The 14,611-nt window shown below is 35.2% G+C and overlaps 1 protein-coding gene across 1 annotated transcript in view; it reads right to left on the minus strand.

Annotated features, from left to right (window-relative positions):
- NCOA3 (nuclear receptor coactivator 3) overlaps window positions 1-14,611 on the minus strand; it is a 56,844-nt gene that overhangs the window by 9,150 nt on the left and 33,083 nt on the right. The window contains exons 5-17 of the mRNA XM_066561905.1: window positions 13,805-13,977; window positions 12,215-12,315; window positions 11,071-11,245; window positions 10,339-10,527; window positions 10,027-10,128; window positions 9,089-9,229; window positions 7,713-7,860; window positions 6,437-6,825; window positions 5,323-6,203; window positions 3,477-3,612; window positions 2,334-2,522; window positions 1,583-1,822; window positions 305-431 (exon numbers count right to left, since the gene is read on the minus strand). Coding sequence (XP_066418002.1) covers window positions 305-431; window positions 1,583-1,822; window positions 2,334-2,522; window positions 3,477-3,612; window positions 5,323-6,203; window positions 6,437-6,825; window positions 7,713-7,860; window positions 9,089-9,229; window positions 10,027-10,128; window positions 10,339-10,527; window positions 11,071-11,245; window positions 12,215-12,315; window positions 13,805-13,977 — 2,991 coding nt within the window. The remainder of the gene's footprint in view (window positions 1-304; window positions 432-1,582; window positions 1,823-2,333; window positions 2,523-3,476; window positions 3,613-5,322; window positions 6,204-6,436; window positions 6,826-7,712; window positions 7,861-9,088; window positions 9,230-10,026; window positions 10,129-10,338; window positions 10,528-11,070; window positions 11,246-12,214; window positions 12,316-13,804; window positions 13,978-14,611) is intronic.

Genomic DNA, 14,611 nt, shown 5'->3' on the forward strand with positions numbered 1-14,611 from the left:
GTTTTCTCCTGGTTTTGCCATGTGCCACAGAGATATGATTTCAGAGTCTCCCATGTCTTTTTTCTGTGCCTCCCAATTCAAGGATTGATAGATTTTGTTAACAATGACTTTTGTGGAGCTGGGTTAAAGAATATCCCGTGACAGAAATGGAAATATTTCTGAAACATTCCAGAAATGGAATTCTGCCTCCAATCTGTTATCCCCACTGCATATGCTACACAATTTTATTTCCAGGTCTTAAATTCTTCTGACAGACAGTGAACAGTTGTATTTAAAATTGCCTTAAAACCTTCCCCAATTCTACCTGTTTTGTGAACCCCGTGACGCTTGCTCCATGGACATCATATTGTCAGGCCACAATCCAGGTTGGTTAGAAGGTCCAGGCTGTCCATAGGGATTACCTCCCATGTCAATGTTTAACTCATTTGGCCCTGCAAGGTAAAACATTTGTGTATTTTTTAAAAACTGAAGGTTTCATCTTGCTCTCCCTAGTGTTCAGTTAGGATGATCACACAAATTGTCAAGCAGCTTCATGAGCTTTCCATTATTATGTTTTACAGTGCATACACACATGAACTCACAGTCAAGATCATTTCACATATATAACAGACCACAGATTTAAATACAGCAGACAGTGATCTGGACCTGCTACCTACTTTTTTCCCTCTACCTATATAGACATACAGCACTACATAGGAGAGTTTGTCATCCCATTATTCCCCAGCATCTGTATGAATCACTTAGCATCAATGACTTCTAGGAAGCTAAGGTGGAAAATTCTGACTTAGTCAGGACTGCACAAAGTTCTTCTGTATTTAATCTTATATCCATTTGTTGCATTGAAATAGTAAGTCTGTTTGAGGGAACTGGTGACAGCTCTGGTAGCTTTCCATTTTAAGAAAGGAATGCTGTCTATTTAAACTGGTTTGGGGCATACTGGTATTGGCATAGTAGACTGGAGAACTTCAGCTCTAGACTAAACCTTTGTTAGACATATAAAACAGAAAAAACCCACGGGCTTTAAGACTGTTCATATTTTAGACATACAGCTTATTTTCTTTCATGCACATAAGAATACTTCGAAGAAAAATGGTATTTGCAAGGTGGCTTTATATAAAGTCTGGCTCCATGTAAAAAAAAAATTGAAATACTTGAGAGAAAAACTTTAAAAGACATTGATTACCAAGAAGCTAACAGAAAAAAAAATCCATATCAAATAGGATGAATTAAATTAACCACAATGCTAGTATCTTTACATATGGAATCATAGATGCCATTTAGTTCCTGGAATTTAGCAGAGAAGTACTGCACTAAAGAAACACACAGAAATTATCCCCCCACCCAATCTTGGGACCCAGAACAAATTATCTGTGTATGAGACACACAGCACCAGAAGAAAACAAGAACATCACCAAAAAGTCATCAAATGTCACAGTCAGGGAACAATAACAGTCTCTACCTCAAAAAGCCTTTAAATAAAATTCTAGCATTTTACCAATAGTGCAAAGATTCTTATGATGAATGCTTACTAGGAAACCAGGGAAATAGTGCTATGTGGGACAATAAGAAGTTAAGAACTTACTCATGTGAATCATTTGCTGTTGCAGCATTGGCCGATGACCAGGTATGCCGTTAGAGCGAACAGGCAGCCCAGACACAGAGCCAGCCTCCGGGGGCCTCGGAAGGGTTGTACTAAATTCAGCTCCTGGTCTCAACATTGCAGCAGAACTTGCAGATTCCAATCCGTTCACTTTGGAGTTTGGCAAACCCCAGTCTCCTGGCTGATGCTGATTCATCGCCACATTTCTGTGGGGAGCACTTGCTATAATGAAGAGCAGAAGACAAATATTTATTATCTGGAGTACATTATGTATTTTGGTTTTTGAACTATTTTGCTATTTCATAAAAGTGCACCTGCTAATGTCAGAGCAATTGACTGACGTCCTACAAAAGCATCTAGAGCTCACCATGCCAAGTTCTAAATAATTCAAAAACTATTTACGTCTAAATATACGTAAAATTCACAATGGCTGGCTGCCACTGAACTGTTCTTGCTTCTATATATCAAAAGCACATGTTAAACAAAAAACTCAAAATAGTAAAAAATAATATAACTACTTATAGTAAAGTACTAGTAATGACACAGGTAGTAAACTGTTAGGTTCTTATAATTTTAGCTAAGATAATAATTCAGAAGTATTAATGATGGTAAAATTAAAATTCTTTAATGTTAAAGTTTCTTCTAACTGAAATTTGTATTTTAGTCTAGCAACTTTTTTTACATTAAAGCTATTTCCTTTACAATGACAGCTGTTTGTATACAACCAACAAACCCAGATTTGCTCCAAAATTTTCTTGGTTTTCAATCATTCTTGGACTTCCACCCATCAAGTTTTGCTTTTGTAACATGGAGAATGCATTGACATTCCTCACTGAAGCACCTGAGCCCATAGGGCTGTCTAAAGACATGGCTCTGTTAAAAGGTGGGCGAGTAGTCTGCACAGACTGGGGACTCTTCACACCTGTTAAAGAATTAAAAGATGCATGCAACTGTACATTTTAAATAAAATATGCTATTAAAGACTAAAATTAGTCTCTTTATAAACTCATACACTTGATCTTAAGCAAGCCAGGAACAGTTATGTTGGCTATGTTTTCACAACAAAAATTCCCATTTTGAATACATAGTTAGGACCTTTTGCAAAAAAGGCAAAGGCAGTTCCCTGTGGCCCTACACAAAAAAAAAGAACTCCCTTTTAATTTAAGTTCTGTAATGACATGGTGAGTTCCTGAGCACAGTGTCCTCTCTGGACAATTAACCTACTGTGCTTCACAGCCAATGGTGCCAGTGGCCTTACGTGTTCTTGTACCTGGTTTTATATTTTTCATTACCCATGCTTCACCTCCTTTGCTTTTCTCAGCAATCCATTGCCCTATATAACCAAGAGATGACCAGTGTCATGAAAGAAAGCAACGACTGCCATGATGCTGGTTTATCAGCTAGGTTATCCTCCCCTCCTACTGAGGAAGGGCATTCCTTTTGATGGCAAGGAGGCGTAGTGATTAGAATTTACTGGCCACAAGATATTTTCACACAGAATAAGAAAGAAATTAAAAGCTTGTCACCAATCCCATATTATATCCCTAGTCATCAGCGAGGGATAAAAATGCTCAATTTTAATTTACAGCTCACAAAACATCTTTCTTGATGACTTGTCTCTGAGAAATCTACATTAGACAAAGCCAGAATAAATCATAAAACAAGGAACTGAATGTTATGGCGAGTGCTGTCAAGACAGCTAATAGTGTACATAATAGTTTATGAAAGCATAATTAGCTATTTTGCATTACATTTGTCCTTGAAGATGTAGGAGATGAAGAAGGTATTCTCTAAGGGTATGAGGATGCATTATGTTTACATCAGGTAAGAAGAAAATCCTACTTTTAAAACCCAGGGGGTAGATTTAATTCCTTACCCAACAGGGCATTTCCTTGAAATAATGCTTGCTTTGTTCCAGGGTTATTTCCATTTGCAGAGATAGCATTATTGTAAAACTCAGAACTAGTAAGATCACCTAGAATTGCATCCAAATTATCCAAGTCTCCATTCATCTGAAAATGATGCAGTAAAACACCAAGGTTATTTACTCTCATGTGGCTATACTTCAATTTTTACTTACATCCTCACTAATCTTAAAGAATATGACTGGGAGACAAATGTTTTAATTCACTGACGCTATCTGGAGCTACCTTTTCACTTCCAAAGAAATTCAGATACCATTTAGATAACTTTTTTTTAGAGTATTTTCTTTAGGTAATTTTGAGAATTAGCAGAAAACACACATCATGAAAATGAAAAGCACTTCTGAATATAAATATTTCAAACATCACAAGTTACAAAGATAAAAACACTAATGATAGTGAACATTGAGAATGTGTACCATTCATTGATAAATAATGTATCTATCATACACAAAGAGCTAATCGTGAACACTACAAGACATGAAAATTAGGCACAGGTTTTTCCAGTCAGTTGGAGCCCTAACTTTCTTTACAAATTTGTATTTAAATCAGATAGAGCTTCAATAGAAAATAATTCATATATAGTGGATCAACATCTTCATGAAAGAAGCTTCTCTGAATACCTTAATTACATCTCAGAAGCAAGTACTAAAACTACATGTTGTGTACTACTACAGAGTTGATACTGACTTTTCCATAAGTAGTACTCAAACAATGTTATAAGGTGTTTTATTATAGTCAGCCAGTAGCTAATACAAAAAAAAAAAAAGTGGTGGGTTTTTTTTGTTTGTTTGGTTTTGGGGTTTTTTTTGTTTGTTTTGGTTTGGTTTTTTGGTTTTTTGTTGGGTTTTTTTGGTTTTTTGTTTTTTTTTTTCTATTTACCCAGTTATTACTGATTTGGGAAATTCAAGGTCTAAGAAATCTATATATCTTCAGTAAATTCTGCCATACTGACCAGTACTACAAAGTACTGACCAGTTTACTAGGAAGTTCCAAATCTTAGGACTTAAATACAAAACCATTATATACAGATTATAATTTTAAGAACATCTGTTCCTAACAAGTGTACTGCTGATTTCAGAATAGTTGCTCTGTGATGCTGGTTTTCTGCATCTTGACATTTCTTGGAATTCCATCTCTAGAATTTATTTATTTGTATTTATTTATACAAATTATATATACATTTATACATTTTATTATGTATTTATTTGAATGGTGGAGATATATATATATATTTGGAAGAACATATTCCCTCATTTAAAGAAAGAAAAAGAGTGCTAAAACCAATGAATGAACTAAACCAAATCATTGCTATTTCAAGTATTACACATTTTTGTGTATTGTTTATATTTTCAAAACAAAATCATGTTTTACCTTTTGCTCTTGCATTGCCAACTAAGTACAGAAGCAGTTACGGGCCCATTTCCTACTAAGCCATAAAATCAAATATGTGCTAAGATCTAATTTTAAGGAATAACGTGCAAATATTACCGTAATCATACCATAACTTAAAAACATTAGTCCAGGACCTCAGGACATCAGATTTGGTTTTATATATATATATATATAAAAAATGGTAATTTTATATATATTATATATATATATATATATATCCTGTAGTTCTTTTTGTTAGTGCTTTTTCATTCACAATTAAATCCAAGTTTATTGTTTCACATCATTTGCACAGAACCTTTTTAGAAATGTTTCCACATGCACACTGTAGAGTGTTCTATATTTAGTCATTCACTTAATAATAAAATATTGGTTAGCTTACTGACATCATTTTACATTATACCGTACCTCCTCTGCTGGCTCCATTTTTATTTTCATCTCTTTTTCTTGGCTTGAAGTGGGAATTGCAGAACTTGTGCATTGTCCCATCTTATTATCCACACCTTCTACTTTAGGCTTCAGCTCTTTGGAAAGCGGTTCCTTAATATCATCTTTATCTAGTAGATATCTTAGTAAAGCATTGTTTTCTTTCTTCTTTGGGCTTAGTTGTTCCTGCTTGACAGTGTCTTCTCCACAGGAGGTTGTGTTACTAGCATCGTGATATGTGTCTTTACCAGTAGCTTCAGCTGTGATCTTGGCCACCTCTGCTGGAGAATTACCATTCTGCAACAATTTATGTAAAATCCTGTGCTTCTCTTGCAGGAGCGACCCATGCATGTTTGAGGAGGAAGATACCCCAGCAGATGTTGATGAGGAAACTCCTGAAGGACTGGTAACGCTGGTAGAAGATTCTTTACAATTTGAGTCTAAAGGTGAGTTTGATGCTGTAGAATGTCCTCTTTCATCTGAGGAGCACGTAAGTAGCTGAAGGAGTTTTTTATGCCCTTTGCTCTCAGATGGTCCTCTCTGACTTTCAGATGCCTCCAGATTTCCCTCTTTACTATCTTTTTCACTAAAGAGATCTCTGCTGTTTGACTGGCAGATGGAACTTTCCACTTGGTTTTGTTCACAATACAAACCAGAAGGGCTTTTGGAGTCCTGGGTACCTGTTTTAATTTGCTGAGTTACGCTAATGTTTGGGGAATTATCCAATTTTGGACCCGGTGAAGAAAGTGTTGATAAAAGGGAATTTCCAACACCCTCACTAATGGCTTGCAGAGCACTAAGAGAACTGCTAGAAAAAGTGCTGTTGCTAGTGTTGCTGGCAGATCCCATAGGCGAGTGCATACCTGTATCATGTGACAGAGATCAAATTTATTAGATTACAGTACTGCCTGTATACACTCTTCCTTTGGATTATGTCTGATTGCCACATTGAGTTAATACATGAAGTCAGGTATACTACATTCAAGTAACACATATAGGGTCATATAGAACAGTTAAAATGGATGAAAGATGGAATTCAGATAAAAGTGAGAAAAAATAGCTTAAAAAAAAAGAGCTTTTAGCAAAAATAAAATACCTGTAACTGGAGAATACTGGTGTGAACTCATTTTTGGACTCCCTCGATTCCTAGGAGATACCATTAGATTCTGTTGGCTGGAAGTTAAGCCAGGACTGCCATGTGGTGGGCTACTTATATTTAACCCAAAACTGTTACTCTGATAAGCAGAGGACTGCATGCCAGTTCCAGAGTTCCCTGGCCCCATATTCCCAGGGCTTCCAAATCGAGCGCTGGTGAGCTGACCCACTGCATTGGGATCTCCCATCCCATAGTTTCTGTTCTGCATTGGCATGGCTTGACCAGGTGACATGTTCATAAGACCATTAACAGAATTTGTGTTTCCAGTCACAGTTGTCCTGATGTTTTGCCCAACAGAATTAGGATTTGGCCGATATCCATTTTGTTCTCTGTAAATTCAACATCAGCCCCAGAAACCCAAAGAAAACAAATTAAAACCTTATTTGGAATCATGTGGTACAAATACATTATTAATTAATTGCCCAAATATTTTTCCAAAAAAGAGCAGCAAGAATTCAAGCTTCCACAAAAGCAGAACTAAGCCATGACATTCATTTATTCACTACAGAAATGTTTGATCCTTTGAAGGCTTTGAGTTATAATCACATACAGTATCACTGTCTCAAAAAGCTTTTATCAACGATCAGATTATTAATCAGATTTATCCATTTAAAGATCCTCCTTCTTTCATTCCCTTCCTGAGTCAATGCCTGACACCCTTCTACTGGGCACATTAACAGTGTGTGACCCTGAACAAGCTCAGTTACTAATTTTTCAGCACCTGGAGGCACTCTAATGCCAGAAGGAGGCAGATTCCCTCCAAAGTGACATTTCAATTATTTTTGCAAAGAACAATAACAGATCATAAGAAATACTACCTAAGGTACATTTCAGTTATGGATTATGTATCTGAGAGGGTTTTGTTGTCTTTTTAATTGGTCTGCAAAAGCACATGACTGAGCATCTCTATTTCCAGTGTTTCATCAATGCTACCACAAAAGACTAATATAAACATAACACAGGTTTTGAGCGGGTATTGAGTAAAAAATTCTCTTTTGACTCTGACTGTCTTTCTGCACATAGTTAAAATGGGCCTCTGCGAGGTTTATACATTTATTTGTATGCTATGCAGCTCAGTTTCCCAAATTATTCCCCATCTGAGTTTTAATCAGGTAAAATATTTTAGAATGCTATTTTTCTCAGGTTGTCTTCAAGGTCAGATGTATTTTTTTTAAACTGTGACACTTAAATTATAAACAGATACTACTAAGTTCACCTTTGAAGAAAGTGGGTAGAGACAAATCCATGGCGGTCATTAGTTACAGGATTTCGAAACATTTTACTCTTCGTTTGTGCTGTCACTATTGTACCATCCGCTAAAGAAAATCTATACAATGGGGTTTCAGCATGACCTTGTGTGTAAGCTGTAAAGGGAATACACGAATATAGTTAATATTTAAAATCCCAATAATTATTAGTATTAATTATATTTTTGACATAATACCCTTCATTTACTGAAGATTACCCCCCCAAAACACAAAAAACTTTAAAAATAAATAAATGAATAAAGAAATGAATGAATAAATGAATGGATAAACAAACAAACAAACAAACAAACAAACAAACAAATAAATAAGACCCACTCAAAACATACACAGAGAAAAAGGAAGTATTCCACTATTTCTCCTCTATCAATAGAGGGAAGATAAAAGCAAACAAGATTATTTTGGTGCTGTAATATTTTGTGCTCACCAGACACAACTGGCAAAGTTCTGCATTTGTTAACAGATTTCCAAGGCTAGATTATAGAGCCCCTGGCTCCTGCTTGGGGAAGAATTTTTAAGTTTGCTTCAATCAAACAATTGTGGAAACTATTGGTTTTCAGTTGAGCTTCAAGTCTCGTGTTAATTTAGGATTCATTGATCAGTTATGTTGAAGAACTTTCAATGGAATAGAAAATCTATTTGCTGACAGTATGAGTTTCTCTTTATGTAACATCTCCTGTGCTTGAATTACTTTGTAAATCCTTCAAAAAGACTAGAGTTTGGAATAATTAGGAAACATTATCTTTCTTACTGAAGACTGTGGCTGTACTTCACTTATCTATCAAGGTTATCAAATTAGCATTACAAAATATGTGGCACTGGAACACTGAAAATATTTTGAGCCCTGTGTCTTGAGAATAAGAAAAAAGCATCAACACAACTGTTATCACTTTCAGAGAGTGGTTCTTTATCAAAGGAAAGAGTGAAATAAAATATCATCAAACTAACATACCAAAATAAATACCATTTGTTATTTAACCAGAAAATAACAAAGTAATGATAATTAAAAATGACATATCATTATAGAAATATCATTGTCTCTGTCATTGCTGTGGAAAAATAGCTTCCTTGAGGATCCCAGATCATGTATCTGGTATTTTCCACATTAATTTCCAAAACAATCACATTGAAAAAATCCAAACAACTTCCAGCAGAATTCCTCATTCTCAGGAGGTCATCCTCCTTCAGCTTGTAAATGAATCACAGTAATTAACAAAAACCATGGAAAAAAAGGAACACAGGCAGAATTTAGCTTTTATTTTCAGCAAAAATTACAGTCCCTAGGAGAAGCAATGTAATGACCCAAACATTGTAAACTGATTTTTACCTTCATGATAGTGGCGTTTATTTGACCATGACTGCCCGTCATTGTGGCATAAGAACCTCTGAATACAGCGACGAATTATATCTTCGAAGCCAGGTCTCATGGAAGATCGCAATGAGTTTGTATCAATGTTGACAAGTTTGCCTTAACAGGAAAGAAAATATACAAGTTGAACCCTTTATGACTGTGACAATTCTTTTTGTATAAATATGGTACATTTCCTAAGGCTCCAATATAACCCTTTTAATCACCAAATTCTGAACATGCAGAAGTTACATTTATGAACTATCTGCCATATAAGAATATGATGCTGCTTGTTAAAGCATCACTATTCAAAGGAATTTATGTAACTAAGAGGAAGTTAATCCCCCACAGGTCAATGTCAGAGCTTTAGAAAACAGTAACTTTCATCTCTGGTTACAGGCACCTAAGGGATGCACACAGAGTAAAATTTTAAAAAATAGCAACCAACTACATCAAACGAACATCGTAAACACAAAGTCCCATTTAGATTATACAACTCTTTCAATTTAAACAGCATAAGCCATAACTTTAAACATTAGCTCATGTATTGTATAAAAATATAAGCATTTTTAAAGGACTTCCAGTCTTTTAGGAAGTCCTAAATGACTTCCAGTTATGACCTAAAATACATCTTCCGCGTAAAGGAAAGCAGAACGACAACCACTTGAAATGCTAGCTAAAGCACAAGTAATGCTTTTTACCAACCTACCAAAAAGCAACATAGAGAAGAAAATGCTTCCCACAGGTTTTATTACACCTCACTACCAACAATGGTATATTGTAAAAAGTAGTTGGGAATTCTCAGTATGAATTCTGTTAGTCACTCCATATACAGCATACACACTCCATTTATTTGAAACAAGAGCACATGGACAAAGAAGACTCCTTCATACCTTCCTCCTGGGTATACTTCCTACCTGAAAGATCATGTCTTGTAATAAAGCTCTCTGGATTTGCTGGAAATACCCTTTCTGAAGTTGTGATACGACGCGCCACACAAATCATGCAGGATTGCAAATCTGTATTTAAAAAAGAATGTTTCTTCTTTCATCATCTCATGTTTTACTGTGTTGAAGAATCTAATAAAATAGCTGAAGTATTTTTTGTTGTTACAATGGAAGTACAGAGAGTAAGGATTAAAGCTGCTGCATTCTTGAAAATGGTTTGCTAAACATCAAAGAGCTTTTCACAGAAATTTCTATGCATGACAATTCTGCAAAAATTCCTACCTTCCCCCTCTTCCATCATAGCTCTTGGCTGTGATAAAGCGAAGCACTGCATAGTATCATATCTTTGACGAATATCCTGGTAGCTGCCTACATCTTCAAAGAGGTCATGAGAGCTTTTCACCATCATCCGGCAATTGAATGTATGGCTCTTCTGTCTAGGTGCTTCATTACTCCAAGAAACTCCATTAACTTAAAAGAACACAGTAAGAATTCATACAGATTTTCAGATACAATCAACTCATAACTGATTGTTCTTAATTTAGATACCCTGTTCCTAGATTACAGACAATAAAGGCTATTTTAAGATGCCTTCTCAATATACCATCAATATAGCTTGGTATAAAAATAGGAATATTGAGAACCAAGTAAAAAGCACTCTTTCTTTTGCATGACACTTTAAGTCACTTGATGGAGTGCTGGAAAGTCATTCACATATTTTAAAAACAAGCAGTTCCTTCAGTCAGCCTTGTGGTACTAGGGAAGGTATTCCTTTAGTGTCGCTCTTTTAAAGTTATAGCTAAACAAAATTCAAAGGCTAAAGTAAAGTGTGAATTTCTAGCACATTTATTTCTGATAGCATGCTACTGTAAAAACACAGTAGTATTTATCAAGATTAAGATATTCTTGTAGTAAAATATTCTTTATATAACTAATATGTTTTGAAAGGTTATTTTTGTCTTCTTTGATTGTTTTCAAATAGTCTACTAAGTGTAGTAGATAAACTTTTACTACCTGAAGATTTAGGTAAGTTTTTAAGAAAGTCCTTCCGGTCCTCTTCATGCAAGATACCATACACACTTGTATTAACCAAATCTTCTTGTTTATACTGCAGATACTGTGTGACATTTTCTGATACAAATACTATGTTCCCATCTCGATTTACAACAAAGAGGAAGCCGTCCAATGCCTAAATATTAACATGACAACATATCGTGTAAAACGGACCGATTAATGCTCAACATAATTTAATTTTAAAAGTGCATGTGATAAATGTGAATTTATAATATATTCACTTATTTTCAAGGATAGAGATGGAGTTTTAAATTCTTCTTTGAGGAAAAATGCGTATGGTAGGGAGTTATTTACATAATAATAATAATTAATATGTCCATGTGATATTCCATTCAGCTTTCACATTCATAACCAGCCTTCTTGTTTCATTCTTGATTCATATGAACACTAGATCACGAATTTGTACCGTTAATTCAATAGTTAGCAAATTGAAACAAGAATTCAGTAGGAACAAGCAGCAAGTCATGAACATGAAGACATTTCCACTATCAAGTGATGAGATAGGAGGAGCTAGCCAAATACTGTATGTTCTTAACTGAAAGAGAAATTCAATATCTATGTTAAAAAACAAAGCTTCAAAAATGCTTTCATGAACTTGTAAATATCAGATTGGTTTTCTAGGCATAAAGAAAGGCTATCTGCTATGTACCTTTGTTTACTGTTAATCTTGGGTTATTTTACTTGATGGCAACATTCATTTAAAATGCTTCATAATTTAGTAACACAAATGCAGACATACACATAACAAACCTCTCCTTGCAAAAACTCCATTTAATGTCTATCCCCTAGAAGAAATAAAGTATTCCTTGTACAAATAAGCACTGCTTCAGTAGTAATTTGCTAATGACTGCTGGAGTAAATAAATATGAGAAAAAGTCAAAGGCTATTCCATGTCCTTCTACAGAGAATTTCAGCAAAATTAAGAAAACATGATAGATTTTATTCCTGAACCTTTCAAACATACTTCTGCATGGTGCTTGCATACTATTTTATTACTACAGGATTGCATACTTTATTGTAATATTTTCCCCTGCTGTAAGTATTTGCTTCCATAGGGGTTTACTAGGGCCTAATTTGTACTTGCCTGTAATAAAAGAGGTCCCAATGAATCCTTGTCAATAACTCCTTGACCCGTGGATGATACATCAGCTTTCTGAACATCATCATCATTAGAAACTGCTTTTCCTGAAAGCCAAAAGATACATTTCCATAAAGCAACTTTTCATGTGATAGCCACATTTTAATATTATGAGCCATATCCTAGGGAGAGTGTGAAATAAAGGCAAAAAGAAGCACAAATGAGAGAGGAGGGCTCATATACTGTTGGCCGCTAAGACCAGAAAATATGTCATGGCCACATAACGCCAAAGTCTTTGCTCACATAAATTGACTTGGCAGTTGAAGCTGACATGATGAACTTGCTTTGTGAACATTTCTTGTTGTTTTTCAGACACTGTCTGATGAATACCTGCTTAGTCTTTCAGTAGCCATTAAAAACACTCATATATCTCTTATGTTTTTACTTTGATCAGCTCATTATCATTGGTCACAGTCTTCAGATGCCATCACCACTGTTCTTCAAAAAGGCTTTGATTCATGTTAACAGCTGCGTGCCTGTATGTGTATATACGTGTGTGTATGTGTGTGCATGCGTACAATAAAGTCATATTTAAATAATCAAAATATCCTCAGTTAATTTATTGCACGGGAAGGTGGAATGGGAATTCATGCCATGCAGCAGAATTACAGAAAAAACACTGTGTGCTTTATTTTGTGGTACTTGCTGGCTGGTTAAGCAGACCACAGGAGGAGTACAACATCTCAACTCTCTAATGAAATATTAGAATTCACACAATGACAGTACAAAAAAACCTTAAAAACAAAAGACAATTTTTGAAAATTGTTTTAGCATAAGATGTGGCAATTTACCGCAACAGGTAGGATACACACAGCAAATTCTGTTTTTCTAGTACTTTACTGCCCAAATGACACATAGAAGCTTGGGAGGTTAGTCATTGGGAGGTGGAGATGGGGCTGGAGTGGTGTTTAAAAAAATAAATTATATATACTCCTCACTCTATATTTCAAAACATGGGTTTTGCATACACCTGTCGGTTTAAAAAAAATAATATATCACTTAGGTTTACCCTAGCTGACAGAATTTACCAAGATATGATGCATTGCTTCTTTCTCCTTTGCTGAGCTGGCTATATTCTGAGTCCATTCAATCACACTAAAAAAGCAATTTAAAAAAATCCATAAAAATCACTATCTCTGATTAGAGGCTTGCCCATAAGAAAAGGATAGGTTTCCTTGAAGCGAAAGGCAATGGCATGTATTCTTCATACCAGTGAGTATTTGGTATAGAGTACAAGCAGATGTTAGAGTACCATCTCCTCTTTTTTTAACTTGTCTGTGGTACAAAACTGGTAAGAAAGGCCGTACGCAGTTTTAAAATCCTGATTCCCAATAAAAAGTGATGATAAATACTTGTTTACTTTAAAATAGAAAATTACTTAAGGCGCATTTCAGGTTTGAATCAAGTCAAAGTCCAAAGACCTCCTCAGTTACATGCTATTGTGAAAAACTACTCAATTTCCCAAGCAACTACTGCTACAAAAAAAGAATCACAATGAAATTAAACTATTAATCTTGACTTAGCAGGGAACTGTACCTTGCTCTTTTATTTGTCGAATCTGTCTCACAGTTTCTTTTAAGATAGCACATTTGTCTGGTTTGACATTGAAATTGTCAATGTCACTCAGATTAGCAGATATCAGCTCAGCCAGTTCTTCAATGTATTTGCTTTCCTGCTCACGTCGACGCTTCTCACCACTGCAGACCAGACTAGGAATCAAGAACATTATTTTGTATAGTTATATACCATCCTGTACAAAACCTGTGCTCACTCTGTGGACAATAATGCACTTCACTTAACACCCACCCATTAAACCTAGGCAGTAGTTATTCTTCCAGCAAACCTGAATCTGAAGGGCAAATGTGTATGTTTTGTTACACTGCTGTTTGCTTTGGGGTTTGTGTTTGTGTTTGGTTTGCATATTTTTTAAGAATTTTAAGTACAAATTGATATCAAGAGAACAGAAGAAAGCTATTAATAAAAAAATACTTCTGCTTTTACTCTTTTACTCTACTGTCAGATTTAATGAAAAGAGCAGCTGCTTTTGTTATAAAATTGCAGCACTCATACAGAAAGTATATTTTAATATTAGAAATTGCTTTACAGTTGCTTAAAATTTACTAGACAAATGAAACTGAATTTTAGCTTCCTATTAACTCCCTTCAAGTTTGATTGTAGAGAGATGATTATAGAAGGAGATACCTTATAAATTTCTAGGCATCAGGACCTAAATGCCATCTCAACATGCAAGAAGAGCAGAATCCCAGACAACCTAATGTTGCTGGATAAAATGTCTCTCTCAAATTCTTTTTCCTACCCAGGTTAATGTGCTGAGTAAAGGGA

This window comes from Molothrus aeneus, chromosome 17 (assembly GCF_037042795.1).
Source record: "Molothrus aeneus isolate 106 chromosome 17, BPBGC_Maene_1.0, whole genome shotgun sequence".
Lineage (NCBI taxonomy): Eukaryota > Metazoa > Chordata > Aves > Passeriformes > Icteridae > Molothrus > Molothrus aeneus.